The 23,907-nt window shown below is 40.5% G+C and overlaps 2 protein-coding genes across 9 annotated transcripts in view; both read right to left on the bottom strand.

The window, feature by feature from the left end:
• Positions 1 to 8,369, bottom strand: part of LOC121876392 (cyclin-dependent kinase 9-like) — a 56,286-nt gene extending 47,917 nt beyond the window's left edge. For 2 of the 6 annotated variants that reach the window (XM_042381465.1, XM_042381466.1), the window contains exon 1: positions 8,213 to 8,369. In XM_042381465.1, the coding sequence (XP_042237399.1) occupies positions 8,213 to 8,310 (98 nt within the window). In that variant the 5' untranslated portion in view covers positions 8,311 to 8,369. Of the gene's footprint in view, positions 1 to 1,934; positions 2,088 to 4,266; positions 4,413 to 8,212 lie in introns of all 6 variants that reach the window. The other 4 variants (XM_042381468.1, XM_042381467.1, XM_042381470.1 and 1 more) reach the window with 4 other exon arrangements.
• Positions 8,370 to 15,367: 6,998 nt separating this feature from the next.
• The window catches only part of LOC121876245 (guanine nucleotide-binding protein G(q) subunit alpha), a 43,552-nt gene continuing 35,012 nt past the window's right edge, over positions 15,368 to 23,907 (bottom strand). For 2 of the 3 annotated variants that reach the window (XM_042381259.1, XM_042381258.1), the window contains exons 7-8: positions 23,499 to 23,606; positions 15,368 to 18,552 (exon numbers count right to left, since the gene is read on the bottom strand). In XM_042381259.1, the coding sequence (XP_042237193.1) occupies positions 18,470 to 18,552; positions 23,499 to 23,606 (191 nt within the window). In that variant the 3' untranslated portion in view covers positions 15,368 to 18,469. Of the gene's footprint in view, positions 18,553 to 22,673; positions 22,801 to 23,498; positions 23,607 to 23,907 lie in introns of all 3 variants that reach the window. The other variant, XM_042381260.1, reaches the window with a different exon arrangement.

The raw sequence follows: 23,907 nt of genomic DNA, 5'->3' as shown, positions 1-23,907 counted from the left end.
ATAGGAAATGAGTTCCCTAGGGTCGAAAATAGATGAAGCTGGATTCTTGCTGGTTGCCAAACTAGAACAAGTTGGAAAAGAGATCCTTCCTAAGACTGAGGAAGCAGCCAATAGAATGGAGGTGGTTGAAAAGAGGAGTTATGCTCAGGCTTTAACAGGGCCACAGGAGGTGGTGGAGAGTAATGCAGGATCAGAAGCAGGGGCACAAGCCTCGCCCCCTCAGGATCACACCAGTGAGTGAGGAGCGAGGTATTTCGGAATGTATTCATTCACCCAGATTGCATGGTAATGCAGAGGGAACAACACAAGAAGCTCCTGCAGGGCTTGAAGCAGAAGAGGGATGAGTCAAGGAGGAACGGGGACAGGTGTACATGGGTTATATTCAGGGGGAGGGTAGTGGAAGTAAGTGTGCCGACACAGAGCCAGGGAGCAGCAGCTCTACCCCCCACCAGGGAGGTGGCACCAGCTCCGCCTACCAGACAGGAGGAAGCGAGTGCCGTGTAAACAATGACATTTCTAACCACACCCTGCAAAATACAGTGAACAGTACTTAGCAAATGCTGCAGCTTCTGAGAATGGAGGGGGGCCGGAGTTACTACTTCTGAGAATGGAGGGGGGCCAGAGTTACTACTTGAGAATGGAGGGGGCCGGAACTTCTAGAATGGAGGGGGGCCGGAGTTACTACTTCTGAGAATGGAGGGGGGCCGGAGTTACTACTTCTGAGAATGGAGGGGGGCCGGAGTTACTACTTCTGAGAATGGAGGGGGGCCGGAGTTACTACTAAGAGCAGTAGTTATTGTCAGGTGTATCTACAAGATCCCTGAACTGTGGCCCACTAAATCAAAGGAACTTAAGAGCCTTAATAGACAATGCGGCGATGCTCAACCCTAGCCACCTCCTTATCATGGGGGACTTTAACTATGGCAACATTGACTGGAGAAACGAGTTCACCCCATATGACTTGAATAACCCTGCTACTCTTTTTTGTAGAAACTCTGAGAGATAATTTTCTGTTCCAATATGTAAAAGACCCGACACATTACAGAAGGGAGCAAACACCCGAACCACTAGACCTCACCATAACAAACGAGGAGGGTATGGTGGCCAAACTGGAACATCTAGCCCCAGGTGGCACCAGTCATCATGCAGTGTTGTCATTCAGATTCACTGTTACCTAGTTCAAGATAAAGCCAGGCCAAGTTCCAAATACAGTAGGGTTGAGATATATCGGGACTTTATATAAAAAAAAAATTATATCGTGGCTACAAAAATTATCAAATTTTCCTATATATAGCAATAATTGTTTTTATATCGCGAGGGAGATCGGGCAGGAAATATTTCAAATGTACCGCCATGGCAAACAAATGCCTTATTTGCTCACCAGATGAGCCACCGTGGCTGCTCATTCATGCATTTACGCTCGTCCGCTCAGTCTTTCTGAGTGAGTGACGAAAAAACAGCCGACTCTGCTGCAGATTACGACTTCTAAGGCGAGTGTGAATGGGTTGCTAGTGACGTGAAAAGTGACCAAACAAAGCGCCTCTTGGAATACGAGGGGATCCCTACCTATGAAAACCCAGAAATTCAAGACGTGGGTTAGGTCAAACGATGAGCAGGACAGGAGGATGTATGCAAGAGCCAGAAACCAAGCAAAGGCAGAGTGTAGAAAGGCTGAAAAGGAGTTCCAGAGGCTAGTTGCAAGCGAGGTCAAGTCAAACGCAATGCAAAGTCGAAATTAAAAACGCAAGTAGGAGTACGTATAAGATCTAGGGTGGCCAGACGTCCGGCTTTTGAGCACTCTGTCCTCCGTCCGGCGCTACCTCGAGCCGGACGTTAATTTGTCCTCCTTTTTGGGATCTGACTAAAAATAATTATATAAATTACCTTAGGAACACTTAAAACAGCGGGAACTGAAGGCCATAATAACAGTTAACCTATTTTTATTATATGTAGTTGCCGTTGTCAACACTGCTGATGAGACGCAGTGTACGAGTCAAGTTGTCAACACCATCAACACGTCCGAGATGGCCAGTCTGCCCAAGGCCGCAGTGGAGAGTGGTTGACTTTTTTGTTCTTGCTTCAAGCCCCTAAAGAAATGCCAAAAAGAAAGACTACATTTAACCATGAATGGGCCAAAGAATTTGGATTTATTGCTAAAAGCAGAAAAGATGACTTTCATGTTTTTTGTACACTATGCCATTGTGATATGGAGATTGGCAGTAAGGGAAAATGTGCAGTTGAATGACACGCTACCACAGATAAACCAAATTAACACTCGTAGTGCTGCTACGTCATCACTGTTATCATTATTCTCCCCAGCTCGATCATCTCAAAATGGCAAAATCTTGGCTGCAGAACTGTGTAAAGTGTATCAAGCTGTGAAGCATCACCAGTCATACAGAAGTGTTACAGTAAAACCTCGATTAACAGACCACATATGGGGGGAAGGGGCCGACGGATAATTCGAAAGGTCGGTTTAGTACATAAAGTCTACGGAAATAAAACATACATTTTCAAAGTACCTTTCCCTAACCTACCTCATTTAATTCCCTCTATTCATTTTTGTTCATTTGCCATTCATATTTCAATAGAATTTGCTTTAAAACATTAACCACTTTAGTAAATAAATATGAACCAGCACAGAAACCGTGAATAAAAAATGGAAAAGTCAAAGAACGTGTCATCACAAAAATTGTGACCATGTCCCAGGTTGCTGATCTGACTTTCTGCCTCATTTACACACAATAGCAGGGTTTCAATTGCTTCTCTTACTATTGACAACAAAACATACATATATTGTTTCTCATTCTTGATTTTTTTTCATTTTTGCATTTATTTATGGTTCTTTATTACTATTATTATCATTATCATTAATAATATTATTACATTATCGCCCCCCAGGCCCCAATGTGGGTCAGTGACCTGTGCCCGGGTGGGCTAATCCCCATAAAAGAAATTAAAAATAATTTTTTTTTTCAGGAGTTCTGGATTGTCGGTTAATCCGAAAGTCGGTTAATCGAGGGTCGGTTAATCGAGGTTTTACTGTAATTGTAGAGTAATAGTTAACAAAGAAATATACAGTGACTCATTGATAGTGAAAGGTGTAACATGTGGGAAACTAAAGCAAAAGCTCTGTGTGAAAATATTCTAGCTCCGTATTCTGTACAAACGCATGTGGAGTGCATCAAAGAAGATGACTTGCCCTTTTCAATAGCAACTGATGCTTCAAACAAAGGTGCAACATGTGTTACTTGACTTTTACAGCGATAATCATCAGAGGCCATAACAAATCAGCTACTTTCTAAACTAGAGATGTCAGGTCTGGGTCTGAATAAAGTGTCTACATACACTGCTGACAATATAAGTGTAAACTATGGAAAACACAACAGTGTTTATAAAAAATTGAAAATGGCTCAATAGAACGTTATTGCTGCAAACTGTCTGGCTCCTATTTTGCACAATGCAACAAGATTTGCTACAGGAAAACTGGAAATTGATGTTGAAAATATTGTGTTCAAAGTGTATAACCATTTCAGCATCTCGGCTAAACGAACAGCACAGTTCAAGAAATTCTGTGAAATTGTGGAGGTGATAATTGCAATCTGTTGCGGCACGTTGTGACTAGATGGCTCTCTCTTTTGCCATCTATTGACAGAATACTTAAGTGCTGGGAAGTCCTAAAAAGTTATTTCAAGAGCTTAGGTGAGGGAGAGTGCCCCAAGGTACCGTGGAAGTGCTTTGGAGATGAAGGAAATGCCTGTGAATCGTCAGAGATCTATTTCTTCTTCCTCAGTCACACTCTTAAATTGTTCTCAGACACTATTGAAGCACTAGAAGCCAAGTCATTCAGCATAATTTCAGTATTTAAGCTAATGGCTGAACTGAAAAGCAAACTTGAGAGAAGAGTAAAGGACTGTTTTTTTTTGGCTTAGCAGTGAAGACCAAGCTCAGCCAGCTTACCCCAGATGTGTCTAAGAAATGTGAAGCAGACTTCATTGTTTTCTATGAAAGAGTCATAAAGTATTTATGTGACAGGTATGACTTCTCTGAAAACAGCTTTCATAACAAAGTGTCAAAGTTGAATCTAACAAGAATTCTGTGATGCAGTCAGTCAAGGCCTGTAACCTTCAAGATATTGATATGGATGAATTATATGAAGAGTATGGGATTGTGGAGGCAATTATCAATACTCCTGAGATGGTAGATAGCCACAGTGAGGAACGTTATCTCAAGCTGTTCAGTAAATCTGAGGTCCCTTTCACAAACCTGAAGACGGTGAGCGTTTATATCTTCTCTATCTCATGCAGCAATGCTCAGACAGAACGAGTTTTTTCAATGACGACCTCAGCTAGGAGAAACGAGAGAAACCGTCTGCAAGTGGACTCAGTCAAAGCAGAGCTCCAAATCTGTAACTTCTCAGAAGAGTGCCCAGCCATGTACAAAAAATTCCTGGCCAACAGAAAACTCTTGGAGATGGCAAGTAAAGGGCAGAAATACAAAAAATAAACATCCATACCTGGCAGTCCATGGTAAGTAGGCTACTTCCTTTAGTTTGTGAAGTAAGTTAATTTGGTCAGCATATGCTATTTCAGCAGGAGTAAAAATGAACATGAATTTCTTTCAGTTCTTTATTAATACTGTATGAATACATGTGTTGTATGTAATATATGCAGTGCATTTAATAAAAAATGAAATTTTATAAAAATGACCACAAAATAGCATTCATCACATTATAGTGATATTTGACAAATCAACAATTCTTCTAAGTATATTTTGTATATTCTATACAACTTTTTATATATTTTCAACTCATCATTAAACATGCTTAATTTAGGTTAAAAATTAGATGTCGTAAAAAAAAAAGCGGAAAAATATTCCTCTTTTGGGGAAATTTGGAAATGGCCACCCTAATCAGACCTGAGGCTTGAAGTTTGTAGTTACGCAGATACTGATCAGGATAAAGCTGAGGAATTGAACAGTTTCTTTTCTTCGGTGTTCACAAGAGAGGATATGATTAACCTTCCTGTGTTTGAGGACAGACGGTTCGACACAGCACTGACCCACATTGTGTTCACAGAAGAGGGTAGTAGAAATAAACTGTCAAAGCTAAAGGTCCATAAGAGTCCCGGCCCTGACATGATGCATCCCAGAGTGCTAAGAGAGTTGTGCAATGAGCTTGCCGAGCCCCCGAAGATCCTGTTCTGTAAATGCCTGGATGAACAAAAGGTTCCCAGTGATTGGAAAATGGCTTATATGAGTCCTATCTTCAAGAAGGGCGATTGTCACTCCACGAACTATAGACCGGTGAGCCTGACCAGCATAATATGTAAAGTACTTGAGAGTTTTATCAGAGATGCCACGGTGGAACATCTACTACGAAACAACCTTGTAAAAGATTGCCAACACGGTTTTATGCCTGGACGCTCCTGCTTAACACAATTGCTCAAGGTATTGAATATTTGGACCCATATTCTGGAACAGGGTGGAAATATCGACAATATTTACCTAGATTTTGCCAAGGCTTTCGACAGTGTACCCCATTCTACATGACTGCAGGCAGTGTGTGGTGATTAATGGCACGAATTCATCATCTGTACCTGTCACAAGTGGGGTACCACAGCCCAATGTATTGAGCCCGCTGTTGTTTGTTTGTTTCATAAATGAATTGCCTGACGTTGTACACTCCTCAATACAAATGTTTGCGGATGACGGCAAGTTATTTCGGGAAATAAAAAACCAAGCTGACTGTGGAGAGCTGCAGAAGGATCTCTGTGAGCTACAAGAATGGTCGAAGAAATGGCTGCTGAGATTCAATGTCACGAAATTTAAGAGGATGCACCTGGTGCGTACCAACGGTAAGGCGGCGTATCATATGTCCCAACGGGATGAAGAAACTGCACTATTTGAGACTGAATGTGAGAAGGACCTAGGTGTGTATGTTGACAATGAGCTGAAGTTCTCGGGCCAGTACGAGAAGAAGGTAAATCAGGCAAATAAAGTATCAGGTCTTATAAAAAGGTCGTTCAGATATCTAGACGGTCCGTCCCTCGTAACGATTTTCAAGGGTGAAGTGCTTCCCCATCTGGAGTACTGTCACCCAGTCTGGTCCCCGAGATACGCTAGGGACTGTCAGTTCACTTGGATGAAAAAGGAGGGCCACCAAACTGGTGCCTGCACTTCGGCACCTCAACTACCCTGAGAGATTGGAGCACCTGAACTTGCCTAGCTTATACTACAGACGGGCAAGGGGTGACCTAATTGAGGTGTATAAGCATCTCAAGGGGCACTACTCAGTCAAGTGTCTTTACTTGGAGCTGGCGGACGCTCGCCCTACAAGGGGTCACAGCTCAAGATTGAAGAAGTGGCGGGTTCAGGAAACTGTGAGGGGTAACTTTTTCAAAGTGAGAGTTGTGAACATAAGAACATAAGAATGGAGGCAACTGCAGCGGGCCTATTGACCCATACTGGGCAGTCCCGTTTATACCCAACCCCTATTGCTCATATAAGCATCCAAGCATCCAACCTATGTTTGAAGCTATCCAGCGTATTCGAATTAATGATGATATTTGGTAACTTGTTCCATTCATCCACTACTCTGTTTCCAAACCAGTGTTTACCTATTTCACGCCGAAATCTAAATTTGTCTAATTTAAAACCGTTGTTGCGAGTTCGCTCCTGGTTGGATAGTTTGAGTACCTTTGTAATGTCCCCTTTGTTTAACCCTGACTTCCATTTATACACCTCTATCATGTCGCCCCTCACTCTACGTCTCTCGAGGAAGTGCAAATTAAGATGCTTTAACCTGTCTCTGTACTCAAGGTTCCTAATGCCCGGGATTAGTCTTGTCATTCTCCTCTTGGAACAATCTGCCAAAAACTGTTGTGATGGCACTGAGTGTGAGCTCTTTCAAGACCGGACTTGACCAACACTGGAGCAGGTTCAGGTACATTCAGGAGCCGGTGCATGCCCAATACTTGTCAGTGTGTAACAGAGGGTCCGACTAATTACCCAAATGTACCCAAATGTAGCCAAATATAGCCGGAATGATGTCAAATAATGGTCCTAGATGAATAAATCGGACTGCCAATCACTTCTCGACTAGTATTTGGTGTCACAAAGTCACAAAAAATTGGAAAACTTACTTTAATCTGAGTTAATAGATAGCGTGCATGTACCGACGGAGCGAGGAATTACCCAAATGTACCCAAATGTAGTCGCAATGAAGTCAAATAATGGTCCTAGATGAATAAATCGGACTGCCAATCACTTCTCGACTAGTATTTGGTGTCACAAAGTCACAAAAAATTGGTAAACTTAATTTAATCTGAGTTAATAGATCGAGTGCATGTACCAAACCTAACCTAACCTCGACTAGTATTTGGTGTCACGAAGTCACAAAAAATTGGTAAACTTAATTTAATCTGAGTTAATAGATCACGTGCATGTACCTAACCTAATCTAATCTAATCTAATCTAATCTAATCTAACCTAACCTAACACAACACAACTCAAATTAAATTAAGTTTACCAATTTTTTTTACTTTATAACACCAAATAATAATCGAGAAGTGATTCACAGCCCGAATTACGCTTGTACGACCATCATTTGACTTCATTCCGGCTATATTTGGCTACATTTGGGTAATTAGTCGGACCGTGTAACAGAGATGTGAACGATCGCCCAAGCGGCTAACGAGCCGATCAGTGAAGAGGATAAAAGAAAAGTAAAGTCAAAGTTACATCAGGTTAGATAAGGTTAGATTAGGTTAGGTTAGGATTAAGTAGGTTTGTATATCTTAATACAGTACAAGGATGACTGAATACTTTAAGCATATTATTATTAATTAAATAAGTATCTATAATTCAAGGTATTTAAGTATACTCTAGTTGATATATTAAAAAATAAAATACCCCTCGTTCCTTCATATCTTTAATTAACTTATCCAAGACCCAGAGTTGTTATTAAGACATGAGTCATCAGTATACAGTATTTTCCTGGATACTGAAGGTTTAGTATATTATTTAATTGTTAGGAAATAGAAATTCACTGCATGTGATCTATTAACAGTTCTTCCAAGCAACCCTTCAATAAAAGACTATTATATTGCACAGTATTAGTGTTCATCAGTACCTTAGTAATGCGCATGGACTACCAAAAGGTTTTTATTTAGAACTCATTTCTATATAATCGACTCTATTAATATATACATACCCGAAAGTACCTTGGCCAATTTTTGCCAGCTTCTCGTATTTAATAACATCATCACAGAAGGGAAACTCAAGATCGTCGTGGTAAGACAACTTGCTCATGTTCCTGCTCCTTCCTCTCCTCTCTGGTGGTGTTAACAGCTGGGCTAGATCTGTTCAGGTGACATAACTATTATTTTTTTAACTAAATACCAAGATATGTTTAATACACAAATATAGGAAGGTAATCATTGAAACTGTATTATGTTATTGTTAATTATATTTTTTAAGCTTATATGGAAGTTTTTTGTGAATATTGTTTAAGGTTTAGCCTAAGCCAGTGTCATAAGGCAACAGGAAAATACAGCTGACAGGTTCCTTCTCTTTATTTCATCTGGTGTAACTATGAATAAATATTACATTAACTAACCAATGGTGAAATAGTTAGTTGAGACGAACATAATTGTGCTATATTTATTTTAATTATTTAATGAAATACTCCAAAGTGTTAATCAAATAAACATGATGGTAACTTTTTTGTTCACATCAAACTGGGAAGTGATCTGAGATTTGTTGTAAATAATTCCATTTGTAAGGTTGTTAGGAGTGTTGTTAGTCCATATATGATCTATCACAGGTGGCAGTTACTCTAGTGGGTTTGGTTATAGTGTTGAAGAAGAGCTTAGAATGACTGGTAGCAAGAAGGTCTAATACTGAGGTGTCGGTTTCTGATTTTAATTGATCAAGGTTGAAATCTCCTGTAATGTAGCAAAGTTTTCTCTCTCAACTTATGATAGAGATAAACAACGAAAATTTATCAAGAAAATTCCTTACACTAGTGTGGAGTCTTCTGTAGATTACTCCTACTAGGATATTTCGTGTGTCGTTACGTAATTCAGTGAAACCACTCTCCATGTACTCCTCCTGAACCTTTAAATAATCTCTTACAGAAGTATTATACTTGATATCAACATATAGGGCGACACCACCACTGTGTCTTGACGTGTTGACGCAGTGTCTATTATAATTAGTAATGTTATACAAATGGTCAATATCTCATGAGCCCCCCCCACACCCACACACACACTTCATCAATGAAATAATTTGCAAAAGAATAACTTAACATATTAAACTCCTGCATTTCTTCCAAACTGACAACTTTGCTTTCACCATGAAGAAATAATCTTTAAGTACTTTCAGATACTTACTCATGCTCCAGATGTCACCAAAACTTTTTAGTACTGCAAAAATTTGATCAGCCGCGGGAGGGGGCACCCTTCCCTCAACATAAGGTAGTAGGTAGCTACCAAACAGGGAGGTACTACTGCCTGGAAAGATATTGGAAGCTTAATGTGTTGTCTAATGGTGGACCCTGCTGCCATATGGCATCACGAAAATTGTGACCAAGTCCCAAGTTGCCAACACGGTTTTATGCCGGGGCGCTCCTGCTTTACACAATTGCTCAAGGTATTGGATATTTGGACCCATATTCTGGAACGGGTTTGGTAATAGACAATATTTACCTAGATTTTGCCAAGGCTTTCGACAGTGTACCCCACGAAAAGCTGAAAATCAAACTGAAAGGGTACGGAATGCGGAGAAATGTCCTAGCATAGATAAAAGACTTTCTACATGACCGCAAGCAGTGTGTGGTGATTAATGGCACGAAATCATCATCCGTACCTGTCACAAGGGGGTACCACAGTGCAGTGTATTGGGCCCGCTGTTGTTTGTTTGTTTCATAAATGACATGCCTGACGTTGTACACTCCTCAATACAAATGTTTGCCGATGACGCCAAGTTATTTCGGGAAATCAAGAACCAAGCAGACTGTGGAGAGCTGCAGAAGGACCTCTGTGGGCTACAAGAATGGTCGAAGAAATGGCTGCTGAGATTCAATGTCACGAAATGTAAGAGGATGCACCTGGGGCGTACCAACGGTAAGGAGGCGTATCATATGTCCCAACGGGATGAAGAAACTGCACTATTTGAGACTGGATGTGAGAAGGACCTAGGTGTGTATTTTGACAATGAGCTGAAGTTCTCGGGCCAGTGCGAGAAGAAGGTAAATCAGGCAAATATATTATTGGGTCTTACAAGAAGGTCGTTCAGATATCTAGACGGTCCGTCCCTCGTAACGATCTTCGAGAGTGAAGTGCTTCCCTCTATGGAGTACTGTCACGTCCCCGAGATATGCTAGGGACTGTCAGTTGGATGGAAATGTTCAAAGGAGGGCCACCAGACTGGTGTCTGCACTTCGGCACCTCAGCTACCTTGAGAGATTGGAGCGCCTGAACTTGCCTAGCTTATACTACAGACGGGCAAGGGGGGACCTAGTTGAGGTGTATAAGCATCTCAGGGGGCACTACTCAGTCGAGTGTCCTTACTTGGAGCTGGCGGACGCTCGCCCCACAAGGGGTCACAGCTCAAGATTGAAGAAGCCGCAAGTCCGGAAAACCGTGAGGTCAAACTTTTTCGGAGTGAGAGCTTGTGAACTCTTGGAACAATCTACCAGAGAGTGTTGTGACGGCACCGAGTGTGAGCTCTTTCAAGACAAGACTTGACCAACACTGGAGCGGGTTCAGGTACATCCAGGAGCCGGTGAATGCCCAGTACTTGCCAACAGTGCATGGCAGAGACGTTACCGATCGCCCAAGCAGCTAACAAGCCGATCAGTGGTAAAGAGGATAAAAGTGAAAGGTGTTGCCAATTTACCACTGGTTGTCCCGCCAGTCTCCGGTAATTCCCCGATGATCGCTATCAGTGTATAGACAAACAATAGGCAGGAAGATTTCCACCAGGTCACAGAAACACACTTGTGCACTGTAGTCTTCTTTAATAAACCCTAATTCTTCACATCACTAGTGTACAACTCCTTATTCTTTTCACTTTATATTAATCACAACAATTCCACAGTACTTACACAACAATTTTCTTCGGTTGTTCTGCTAGGCTTAGTCTTCACACTGAACAGAGGCGATCGACTAACTCCCTGTTTGGCATTGGAGTCGTGAGTTAAGAGGTAAAAGAAGATTATTAGGAATTGAAGAAAAGTGGTGAAACTGAAATACAGTCGGAGTAGAATGACTCTGGGCTCAACCAGATGGCTTCATCTTATCTAATGGTTTTTTTTTGTATCTTTGTTTTGCTAGACACCCCGTGCCCGCTTCTTGAACATTCTAGAATCACCCAGAGACGCCTGGGAGGTTCTAGAACGTTCTACTCTGATCGAGGCTTACAATGATAAGGAAATCAGAATAAAAATAATGCAATACAATCTAGAATATTCTTACATAATTAATGCATCGCTGTATACACGAAAATTTCACGAAATTTGCCAAAATAATTGCTGCATGGGACAGAAAACAATCAAAACACCTAGTTTACAAAATTATAATACGAATTATGCCTCGGCATAACAATATGCTAGTGAAGACAATGACTTTAGATACGTATAACTATAAGGACAGTGATTCTGAGTAAGCAGTGAAGGTATAAACACTGAAGAAGGTGTAGGAGTTTGTGGTATAATGTTGTCTAGCACTCAGGATGGATGGAAACTCTAAGGTGGTTTCCTTGTATAATATAAAGTATATGATTTACAGTCTGGTGCTGGAGGTGCCGTGTGGTGAGGAGCTGCTCAGTAGAGACGTTCGGTGAGTAGCGTGTTGAAGGAGGTAGATGTGCAGGAGCTTCGTTAGAGAAGATGTTGCCTGTTGCTGGCCTCCTGGTTGAATGAATGCTGACAGCGTGGAGCCAGGGCCGGCGCTACCCACTAGGCGAACTAGGCGATCGCCTAGGGCGCCAACATCTGGGGGCGCCACAAATTCAGGGCAAACTTGGATAAAATTAAAAATGAAGGGAAAACTGTGGTGGAGCCGTGGAGGGTCGGAGCAGGATGTTAGAAGGGTGGGGGGTCGGAGGGAGGCGAGGGTAGGTAGACGGTAGCCGACTGTGTTTTCTTTTTTAATATTATTCGTTAACCCACCGGAGGGACTAACCCGGGTCCTTATCTTTGGTGGCCTGGAGAACTGTCGAGCAGTGACCTGAAGGCTGACATCTGAGGAACCCTTCTCCCAACCCCACCATCCCCTCCCCTCCCTTACTGCCCCTTTCCCTGTCTTTGTCGGGATGAGGCAAGGTTACCTGACCTCTGAAGTTTACGTCAAGGATTTATTGACTTAATGTAATAACAATAATTGGTTATTTGCATGGGTGAAGTAATAAAGCCACAAGATGAAAACAATGTAGTAATGGGTTACTGTACCTACATTAGCTTATCAAAACTTTCAAGGGGGCGCACATCTAAAGGCTTGCCTAGGGCGCCAAATCATCTTGCACCGGCCCTGCGTGGAGCTTGCTGGAGGAGGTGTTGCTTGTTCAAGAAGAGAGACCAGAATGAGAGCTGGTTGGTGAGGAAGCTCAGAGAAGGAAAGCTGGTGGGTCGCCATGCTCGCTGGCGGGAGCGAGGACCGCCAGGCAGGCGAGGAGAAGTGAGGGCCGCCAGGCAGCGGCGGAGGAGGAGGTGTTGCTTGTTCAAGAAGAATGGTCAGAATGAATCTCAATGGAGCTTATATACCCAAAAGCCGCGAGTCCTCTATGAGTCATGTTGGGAAAACCCGAGAAGTAACCGGTCTTTTGCTCGGTTGCTAGGATACGGCGGCGCATCTGGTGACGCCGCTCGTTTGGTTGCTAAGGAAGGTGTCGCAGGTGGGATGCAGCTACGCAGTTGTAGGGGAGAAGTCCACTACAATAATCTACTTTGGAAAATATGTTAATACCTCCCAAAAAGTCGATAATCTACTTCCATGAAAAGTCGAAAATCTACTTTCCCAAAAAGTAGATAATCTACTTTTCAGGAAAGTAGATAACCAACTTTCCCGGAAAGTAGATATTTCCCATTTTCTATGATACAAATTTCCCGTTTTCTATGATAAGTAGATAACCAACTTTCCCAGAAAGAAATATTTCACATTTTCTGTGATACAAATTTCCTGTTTTCTATGATAATCTACTTTGGAAAACATGTTAATATCTCCCAAAAAGTCGATGATCTACTTCCACGTGGGAGGGAGGGGTGGTACGTGGAGGGGAGGGAGACGTGGTATGTGGAGGGGAGGGAGGGGTGGTATGTGGAGGGAGGGAGAGTTGGTATGTGGAGGGAGGGAGAATTCGTATGTGGAGGGAGGGAGGGAGGAAGAGCTGATTTGTGGAGGGAGGGAGAGGTGGTATGTGGAGGGAGGGAGGGGTGGTATTTGGAGGTAGAGAGGGAGAGCTGGTATGTGGAGGGAGGAAAGAGATGGTATGTGGAAGGAGGGAGAGATGGTATGTGGAGGGAGGGATAGGTGGTATGTGGAGGGAGGGAGGGAGAGGTGGTATGTGGATGGAGGGAGAGAGATGTGGTAGGTGGTGGGAGGGAGGGGTGACATCCTTAGTAACTCACATCATTGTATCATAGCTGGATGATTGTCATACTCAATTCCGAGTGACAGCAAAGTAGTAGTAGTAGTAGTCTGCCATGACATCATGAGAGGGAGAGAAGCGAGCGAGTCAATCACGCAGTACAGGCTCACTGCCTTCACATATGTTCACTTCCCACACACACACACCTATGCTCTTCATTTATTTATTTTATATTTTTATATTACATTTTATTTATTTCCAGGCCACATTAGAGTATTTTAATTTTTACTCTTGCACTGTCAGAGAGAAAATGGTTTAACTAGGGCGGAGTATAATATCCTTAGTGATATAAGTTACATGTTATTTACATACTCAGACTACAATTATTAGAGAAAACAATTATTTTTGTTAAATTGTATTCCTTATTTTATAAAAGTGACTTAATTACAGTAGTATACATAAGTGCTGCACTGTTTACTGTTTATGTAGCCTTTCCCCTCCATCACCTACCATTCCTCTGCGCCACCTACTGCAATGCTTCATTCTTCGACTAGTGCTGGTAAGTGCTACTTTTTAAAAATTAGTACAGTAATTACATGTACACGTATATGGGCCGATAATTTTTTATGTTGTATGGAGGGTGAAGTGCCTCGATAAGTCGGAATTTGGGATAATTCGCCAAGGCTAGAGCCCCAATACATGCCAAGTTATCAAGGTTTTACTGATATAGACAAATACAGTATACACCCCACAAAACCATGTGGTCACATACATTGTCCCTTCATCATAGGTCAAAGCCACATATAGATATATATTTACTTTAAAGGTTCACAGGAAATGGATGGATTCCCCCAGTCATAAAATATTGCAATGGCTATATTATATGTCATTAACAGTTTTCTTATTAATTTATAGATACAACTGTAGCTGCAACACAGAGCAAGGCATTCCTTCACCCATAACTATCATGACAGTCTAGATGGGAAAATTGTAACACCATATATTATTCACTTTAACAACATGAGTTATGAAGTTATGGAGCTCAAAATAAAATGTAAAGCTTGGGCAAGATTCTGCATTTTGTAATAAAGAGAGGAATGGTAATCCTTGAAGTCTATAGAATAGATAAGATTAGGATGGGTGGTGGCTTCTTGCAGGAGGTTGGGATATTTAAAGTTTATGGTATCAGTACTGTTCTTACATGGTGTTGCAAAGGAGAAAGGCAACTGGATCTTTGGGGAGGATTATAAAAGGAGAAAACACAATTGTGCTAAGAAAATTTTCATACAACCTAACTCTTATCTACAGGAATTAAACTTAAACATAGAACACAAGATTTTTCTACAACTCTTAGCTATTGAAATGAACTAAGGTATCAATAGACAAATTTTAAATTGTGAAGTGCAAAAAAGAATGGGTCATGGAGAGGAGTGTTCATGTGGGGATGATGGAGAATGCTCATCAATAATGTCCCAGAGAGGATAGGAGCAAATTAAAGAAGTGTACTGAATATAATGGCCTAAGGCCTTTCTTGGTGGCCATACTTTAAATGTACTGTAGTTCCAAGAGGGAACAAACCAATAAGAAATATTATTAAACATGACAAAATACTGAACATGGTATACAGGATTCAAATAACTATAACTACTGAATCTCCACCGGTTCTTTAACACCTGGTTAATAAGATTTTTCCACTTTAGATATAAAAAAATTAATAAGTGTACAAATAAAAATCAGAAATTTTTCTTTGGGGGGGAGGAAAAAAAAAGAGCACACCATTGTTTCAATAAATATTTATTCTTAAAACACAAATCCCTCCTTATTCTTTCGGTCTGAAGCTTAATGGATAGTAGAGTGAGCCGAGTTGGTGTGGGTGAAGCAACGCGGAAGACGGGCGGTGGTGTAGGCAGCAGCGGTTTTGTTGACCTTAAGGTTATGCCACCTGCTGCCCACACGCCTGTGCCCAACCAGTCACCGCTGAGTGATGGTCAGGCAGCAGGAGGGAGGCAAAGCAAGATGTTGCCAGCTTTAGCTATTGTGTGCTAGTACTGGTTACATCCTGCCTTTAACAACAAGCCAGGGAGGGGCCGGGGTCCTTCAGGGGGGAGACTGGGGCCTTGGCCCCCCCATGCCACTGCTGTCCTGGGGCCTAGATCGCCATGCCCCCCCAAGGCCAGGGGATGACCCAGGGCGGGCAAGGCGGGAGGCAAGGCTAAAGCTATTAACCAGGACAGGGTGGCAGGTTAGGTGGCATTGTGGGTGCCTCCCCCGCTCGCTGCTGCCGCGTGCTACATATCGGCCACTTCAAAAATAAAGTCAAGTTATACTTTGGTACATATGGGGTTCTCAATTTCTTTAAACCTTAGTACAAGTCTTTTGAATACACATGATTGATAATTACTTGTCAACACATTCTTTCAAGTCCATAAAAGTAATGATAATGAATAAAAATAATACCTTACTGGTTCTGTACATACTACAAACAATAGACAAAATGCAACCTGAAGTTAATAGAATATAACAACAAGTGTACAAACGATTGGAAGGTAAAGGCTCTTTTCAAGGGCTGTGTGTAATTATACTAGTCTCTACTAATTATACAAGCAGCCCAACAAACATGGCAGAACCTGCAAGCAGAAGCACACGTCCATGCGTACGTCTCATGCGTACCTCACATGGCTGGGGATTGAGCTAAGTCTATGCTGCAGGCAAAAGTTCACCATGAACTACTTTGCCTGCTCTGCTCAGCTGTCATCTATGGGTTTTCTCTCCCTGACCAGCTGATCTGTGTTTGTCTGCCACAATGGCCAGGTTCAGACCAGCCCAAAACAGATTGGGCTTGTCTAGTAAGAAACACCTGATGGCACAAGAGACTAGAATTTCCACACAGCCCTTTTACTAGGGTGCGCCAAGCTTTTTGGAACGTCTTTGTCCATGGTCTGTTCATTTACTCTCTGCATCTGCTCATTCACTACCTTCTCTACTGACAATCCACGAGGGCTTGCCAGTCTTCTCCGCACCCATACACCTAATAGTTATTATTACAGACACATATATACAAGTAACATGAGCAGTGGGCAATTGGGTTCACCCACACCCATACTGACTAGTGCTTCCGTCTACAGTCATCATCATTCAACAATCATCACCATCACTCTCATTATCATTAATCAACATACTATCAATGAGGACAGTGCTGGACACGCTTGCAGGCACACCCTTGTGCCCAGGTTGCATTGAACACACGTCACATACAAGCATGATTATCAGTAAATGGCTAGTGATACTCAAAAATACCGGTCTAGGCTCACTTTCGCATAAGCCACAAGAGTCTTAAGTCTCAGCTCCGAGTCAGCTAACTTTGAATTGCACTTTTCGAGGCAAGAGTAGATACTTCAGAGCCTATATAGTCTGTAGCACCTCACCTATTAGCTTCTGTGTCACTTGGTGGGTATTGTCAGTGCCTGGTTAGGCCTTTCACCAGATAGGAGAGAATAGGCTACCTTATGAGACATGTAAAAGCCATATTTGCTACCACCAATATATCACAAGCACTTATGCCCATGCAGGGATAGACATAGTTCCACACGTACAACAGCAACTCGTACTCAAAATCAGAATTACTCAGATTTTTGTAAACTGAAGGTCAATGGCTGCTAAGCACTGTAGTACTTATTTCCTTATGTCACTCAAATATTCTTACTTCGGAACAGCATCTTCTGTTGTTCTGTCAACTTTCTCATTTAATTTTCACACTTTGGATGCCATAGGACTCACTGCATTAGGCTGTTGCATCATTCTGTTGGTTTCAGTGCTCTACATTCTTTGGGTCCAGATGCATAACATAGGAGGTGCATAAAGTTTTGGTAGCAAACATTTCTTTCTTCCTTAACCTCCAGGAAACTTTGCAGGCCTATACATAATGGATAGCTCCTCTCATGATCAACTACAGAATATCACACACTAAAGATGAACGTTAGACCACGTAATGTTTATATATGTGTAATATACAAAAGCCACCAACACGAAACATCCTAACAATCACCTGCAAGGCAAGCAAACTTTCCCGCAAAGGCAAGAAAAATAGGCTGGAGCAGTACTTCGTTAGGTGTGGAGTGTGTCAGCCCACGATGTTCATCAGCATACACACTAACATCAGCTCCAAGTTACGTACATGTAGCAGCAGCTGAGTGTGGCTTAAGCGACACACACATATCCACACGCGTGAATTGGGGCTTAAGGAGCACCTTTACGACCAGTGAGCACTAGGCTCGTTGGCAGCGTTGGTAATGAGCACAGGACGTGGGTAGGGGCGGCCATTCTGGCAGCACGGTAACAGTCATAGAGAGAACTAGTCACGGCATTGGACTAATTCATCCGCCCCTTCTGGGTGTGTAAGACTTTGGGTTAACAGACACTGTACGCAACTCAGGACTGGAAATGGCGTACGTTACATAAATTGGAACTACATATTTGAAAGTTTCAAGGCCCTTTGGCATCAGAACATCACCTAATTAGGCTATTTGCAAATAGCTAAAGCTGTCCCAAAAAGGATAGCTTGGCTTGGAAGTAAAGTTAAGGCTCCCACAATCTTGAAGAGTTAATAATAATTATAATAACAAAAATAATAATCTGAATACTTACAATAATAATTATAATAAAACAATTATTATAAAAAAAGCAAAGAGCCTTTATTTCTTGGGACACTGAAAATGGGTTTGTAGATGCAAAATATGACTGCCTTGTTTACAGAATTGGTTATAGTGTCCATGTAAGGGTGATGAAGTGATAACCTCAGCCGACAGCCCCTTACAGGAAAAGGGAATATGCTGTCACTTCACCTAGTGTACACTCTCAGCCAGCTGAGCATAGCTCAACGTTACACCAAGTTGTATTCCTTTAGATTTAGCTGCAGGATTGTATCTTTGACAGCAGCGAAGACGAACCTTATGTTCTCAGTGTCTGTAAGGAAAAGAGTAAGTATATTGTAAAACACAAGAAAAATAAAATATATGCATATTATATTAATCATAGCAGTAACAATACTGATTATATATTTCTGACATTAAAGCTCCAAACAACAAATTTACACAAAAATATAAAAACCACTGAACAAGCTTTCATGCAGATGCACATGGATGTAAACTAAAGTAAATCATCTCAAGGACTATGAATCAAACAAACAAAAAGTCCACATACTGTGATAAGTTAGTAAAATCAAGGGTTTTATAACATGCAGCACTTCACATGACTAAAATTAAGTGATTTTATACTTTTTGGCCACAAAATTGCAATCTAACACAAGTGACCAAGTGGGAAATTAAAAGAAATCCTATATAAATTAAAAACCAGAGCATTAATACAGTTGTCTTTGCCAACTTTTTCCTGCTAGATGTACAAAACTATGAGGAACATGAACACATTTTCCTTTCCTTCATAATGCTGAAACTAATGTACTCTGTTAAGGTATTCATCGACACAAGGCCCCAAATCAGGTTAACCCTCAAGTGCTATACACAACCTAGCATCTCCCTCCTAAATGCTCCCTGCTCATTCGTGCACAGTGCTGCTTCCCTCTCCACTTTTGTCTATCTCTTCCTCTACCACCCAATATCCATCTCTAAATTACAGTATATATTTATCTTAGTAATATTTTACACTCCATTCTTTTAACTTGTTCATACCAGCTGAGCAGACTCTGCTTTTCTCTCTGCCTGATACTTCCATTTCTTAATATTATTTTTCTTATTCCCTGCACCCTATTCACATCACATATTGATCTAAGTACAGTACATCATATTTAATTTGTTACAATAATCAAAGGTCTAATTTATAAAAAAAATACTTAGTACTGTACTGCATCCAATTTATAACAGACAGATATTTCCTGATAATATTCTATAATTCTTCCATTAGGTTTTGTAAAGACAGTGATCCCAACAAATTGCAATTATCACATTTACATTTCACAAATCTTAAGACATTAATTTCAACCTTTTTCCAGACAATAATGGTGGCCTTATAATTTAATTTTCTTACCCATATTGAAAGGTATGTAAATGTGTCTAATTGTCTTACACAATCTGTGCATTTGAATGCACAGAGGCCCTGATACTGTTTCTACCTCAGCCTAGTTGCCATTCTGGTTCTGTATCATAAAAGCAATGTGTATTTACTAATGAAATTTATGCCCTATTTGGAAAGGTGCAATGTCCTTTAGACTAAAGGGGTTGAACTGATCCCTCAGAAGGCCTAAGTATGCAGTGGCAATGAAAGCATTCATTCCTAATTGTCTAGATATAAGTGGAAAGTTGATCATCTTGCCAAGACGGCCAATACTATCGTGTCACTGCCTAGCTTTATAGTATTACTGAGGTTTCTGTAATGTAAATAAGGAGGAATGAAGCCAGAATATAGATGAATTAGTGTAGGATAGGTTGGCTTTATTGCAAAGTTAATGTTTTTCTCCTTGAAAAGCATACTTTTTTGTGCAAAATATCATATTTTGGTATTGGTGTGTGTGTGTGTGTGTGTGTGTGTGGGTGAGCGGGTGCGTGCATGCTAGTGTGTGTGCACACTTTTAAGCATGTACACATGCACATATGGAGGGGGGTTCAAATATTTTATTCACAAGATTACTGAAAGCAACTCGGCACTACCAAATTACAACAAAACTCAAACTATAAAATGTATTAAGAAGAATGGTCCAGATCAGTGATACCTCCATTAGCCAGAACAACTGGTGCAGAGAACTTCCACGAATGAGAGATTTCCAGGTAACGAGATGACTCTCTCAAAGCCGGAAAAAATCCAACATTCCGGAATTTTCCAGGGAACATAATAATGTTCTCAGAAGTTCCAGAAATTGCCCATTACATCATCTCTCAAACCTGGAAAAATATCTCCCATCCCCAGAATTTCCAGAAACTAATGTTGAGCAAACTCCTCAGCTTGGGTGTGGAGGAACAAGGTGGGTCACAAGGCATTGAAGGATATCCATCAATCATGATAGCTGGTGGGTAACTGGACCACGAGACTGAGACAAAGATCACATGTGAGTTGAGTTGTCTAGTACATAAATACCCTATACAAATTACTTTGTCCCACCTGGACATTCAAACTATGCCAAATAAAAATATGGATGTAGGTAAAGGGACATCCCAGGAGCTGTAAAAGTTAAAATGATGAAGGTAAGAAAATGAAGTGAACCTGCAGAAATTATACCAACAATGGGCTAAAGTTAAATGTGTTGGTGGAACTTGTGAAACTACATAAGTCACACGATCTGGTCATTAATAAAACCTAGGCTGCTTATTTAACAGATCAAGAGTCAAGCTTAAATCTGATCATCTGTAAGTATTATCACATATTTGATTAAAAAATAAGAGAAGTTTAAAAAAAAAGTGCAATATCCCAAAGTCCAACAGAAATTAATTTTAGATATGATGATAATGGTCTTTCAAACATCACAATGCCCTACTAGCATGGCATAAAACTTTGTATTAGCTATTTATGTCAAAAGTGGATACAGTAAGGTCCCACTTAATGTGTGGCATAAGTTCTTGAGTAAGTGTTTATGGGGTGAATTATTGCTAAACAGGACACATTTTTCACTAGAATCCCAGTCTAAAAAGCTGAGATTCATGCCAGCTCAAAAAATTATTGACCCTAAGACCCATGTTATAAACCCAGATGCCCCCTAGCCCTAAGAAATTTGACCATAAAATCTAACCTACTAATATTAAGCTTGAATACTGATGTGACAGTGAAAACTGTAGTCAGTACCCATTAGAGCTAAAGAGCTATGCTGTTTGTGTTAGCCTAGCACTGTTGGTTTAGGAAACAAATCTATGAGTGCACTAGACTGACTTTCCTCCCTCACTGACCATTGCCAGCACCAATGCTTCTCACCTCTTGCTTTTAACTCTTTAAGTCAGGGGTTCTTAACTGGGGGTGCAACACCAGTTTCTTAGGGGTGTGAGGATGCTGTGATCAAACGTGGCTAATCTTAGGGGAATGGCTTAAAAAATTGAGCATTAAATTGCTGTTTTATGTTATGAGTTTGTCATATGTTACTAATTTTACATGTACTAAATTGTATTTATATTGCTCAGTGTTTGTATTAATGTACAGATAACGTGTATTGCTTGAGTACAGATACCAGCTAAATATGACACAATTGGTTGGATCCTCAACAAGACATGCGAATAGCTCTCGGCACCAACACCAAGGATCGATGCCATCATGGAGGGCAAACAACAGCAAAAAAGTCACCGAGTTTGGTGCGCAAGCATAATCAATCGGCTTCATCCGCAACATACCATGCAAAGTACGAGCAAATACAAAGTAATTTTTGCACATTTGCAGTTATCTGAATTTTTACAATGTATTATTTAGTTGTCAATTGGGTATATTTTGCACCTTGGTAATTCATTGCATTTTCACTATTTATTTTTGAGTTGTCAATATAGATAACAAACCAAGATGGATCTGTTATTAATTCCCATGACAATATGTTCTTTCATCAATTCTGGGGAAGGGGTGCAAGAACGGCTTGGCAGTTTGGAAGGGGTGTGAACAGGGAAAAAGGTTAAAAATCACTGCTTTAAGTGCTCTGGGCCTGGATTGTGAATTTTTTTATTCAAGGAACTCCCATTTCTTCAGATGGCATCCCGATGTATTGGTATAATTTCCACATATTTCAGCCACTATCCAATTCTATCTTCTGGAACCTGCTGAAGCATTCTAAGCTGATTTCAGCATCACACAGGTTAACCAGTTACCATTTCCTTATGCTGCCAAACAAGATGGAAATAATGAAGCTTCCTTCAGCAAGCATACATTATAAGGGAAATAAAATGAGGGTACCATCTTGCTTGTTGATTTCTAACTTTGCAACCTCTAATTCTAAAAAAAAAATAAAATAAAAAACCTTTGTGATCCCAGTTTAATTACACTAATCTATCTAAAGGCACTACTGTATACAGAGGCCCCTCCTCACCTTTATTAAACTTGACAATGGAAATGCACTAAGTTGAAAAGCAGAGAGGATGGTAAGTAACTTGCATCAGAGGAACATTCACCTTGAAAAGGTAGATGAACAGATGGAACATAAAGAATGAAGACATTAGGCCAGGTTGTATTCCTTAAGAGCATTCTGCATGATAGTGTCCTTCACAGCACAGAACACCAACTTGATGTTTTCAGTGTCTTTAGTTTTCACAAAAAAAAGTCAAATGGTGTCTTTTCAGAACACAAATTGATGAAATTTTCAGAAAGGTTATCCAGTTAATTTTAATGAAAATTGAATAAAATTTATGAATATCATGTACAAAATTTAAAAGGTATTTCAATCATATTGAAAGAAAAATTCATGTAAAATGTATTTTCAGTTTCACAGTTCAGTTTGATATGAAACATTGATGTTATGATCATGAACAAATTTAATGAATATGTTGATCAAATTGGACCAAGAGGTACAAAACAAGGGACCACACCATGAACACATGCAGGAATTTCCAACATGCAAAAGATGAAAACCACATGCAGCATGCAAAGAAAAAAGAAAAGAAAAAAATTAGCTGGAACATGAATAATGGAGATTAATTACAGTTAAAAGTGTACTATATTATGATAAGAAAGTTAGGAGCATTTGTTTTGCAAATCATGTAACCTGGCCAGCAAAACAATCACCCTTTATTCTTTTCTTCACAAGTCCTATTTTACTCAAGGAAAAAATGTAAACTAAGACTTGAGAAGACGATTGGCACTTGTTGAACTCCATGCCAAAATAAAAATAAAAAGGAAGACAGAAAAGTACAGTACTCAAGATTCCCAGTTATATACTGTACTGTATATAGTGGGAAATGACCAGGGATCATGCCATGATCGAGGATAACACTCTTTACCTGTCGCGCATGTGAAATGGGAATAGATAATCTTCTCAGGGTCAGGATTTAATTCTACAAACATCCGTAGGATGAACTCTCGGGCTGCAATGGCATCCTTCCGTGGGCCTGAAAGTAATTAATGTTGCTACAACTACTTGTATATATAAGTTTGTATTTCCATAGGTATGAGAAAGTAATTAATTTTTTCTGTCTGTAGAACATCCTGCCAGTCAAGATCAATTTGAATGATAAATAATGTAGTGCTACTGTACTTCAAAATATCACAATGAAGCCTGGACTTAAACAGAAAAACATTTCCAACAATCCTAAATAATAAAAAGTAAGTCCAGCAGATTACCTGTTACTCTAAAAAAATAAAAAAAATTTATCTGATTAATTCAATAACAAAGATTCCTTTACACTCCCT

Source organism: Homarus americanus, unplaced genomic scaffold (assembly GCF_018991925.1).
Source record: "Homarus americanus isolate GMGI-L3 unplaced genomic scaffold, GMGI_Hamer_2.0 scaffold34921, whole genome shotgun sequence".
Lineage (NCBI taxonomy): Eukaryota > Metazoa > Arthropoda > Malacostraca > Decapoda > Nephropidae > Homarus > Homarus americanus.
The sequence above is the reverse complement of the archived record's forward strand: the minus strand, read 5'-3'. Positions and strand labels throughout refer to the sequence as shown.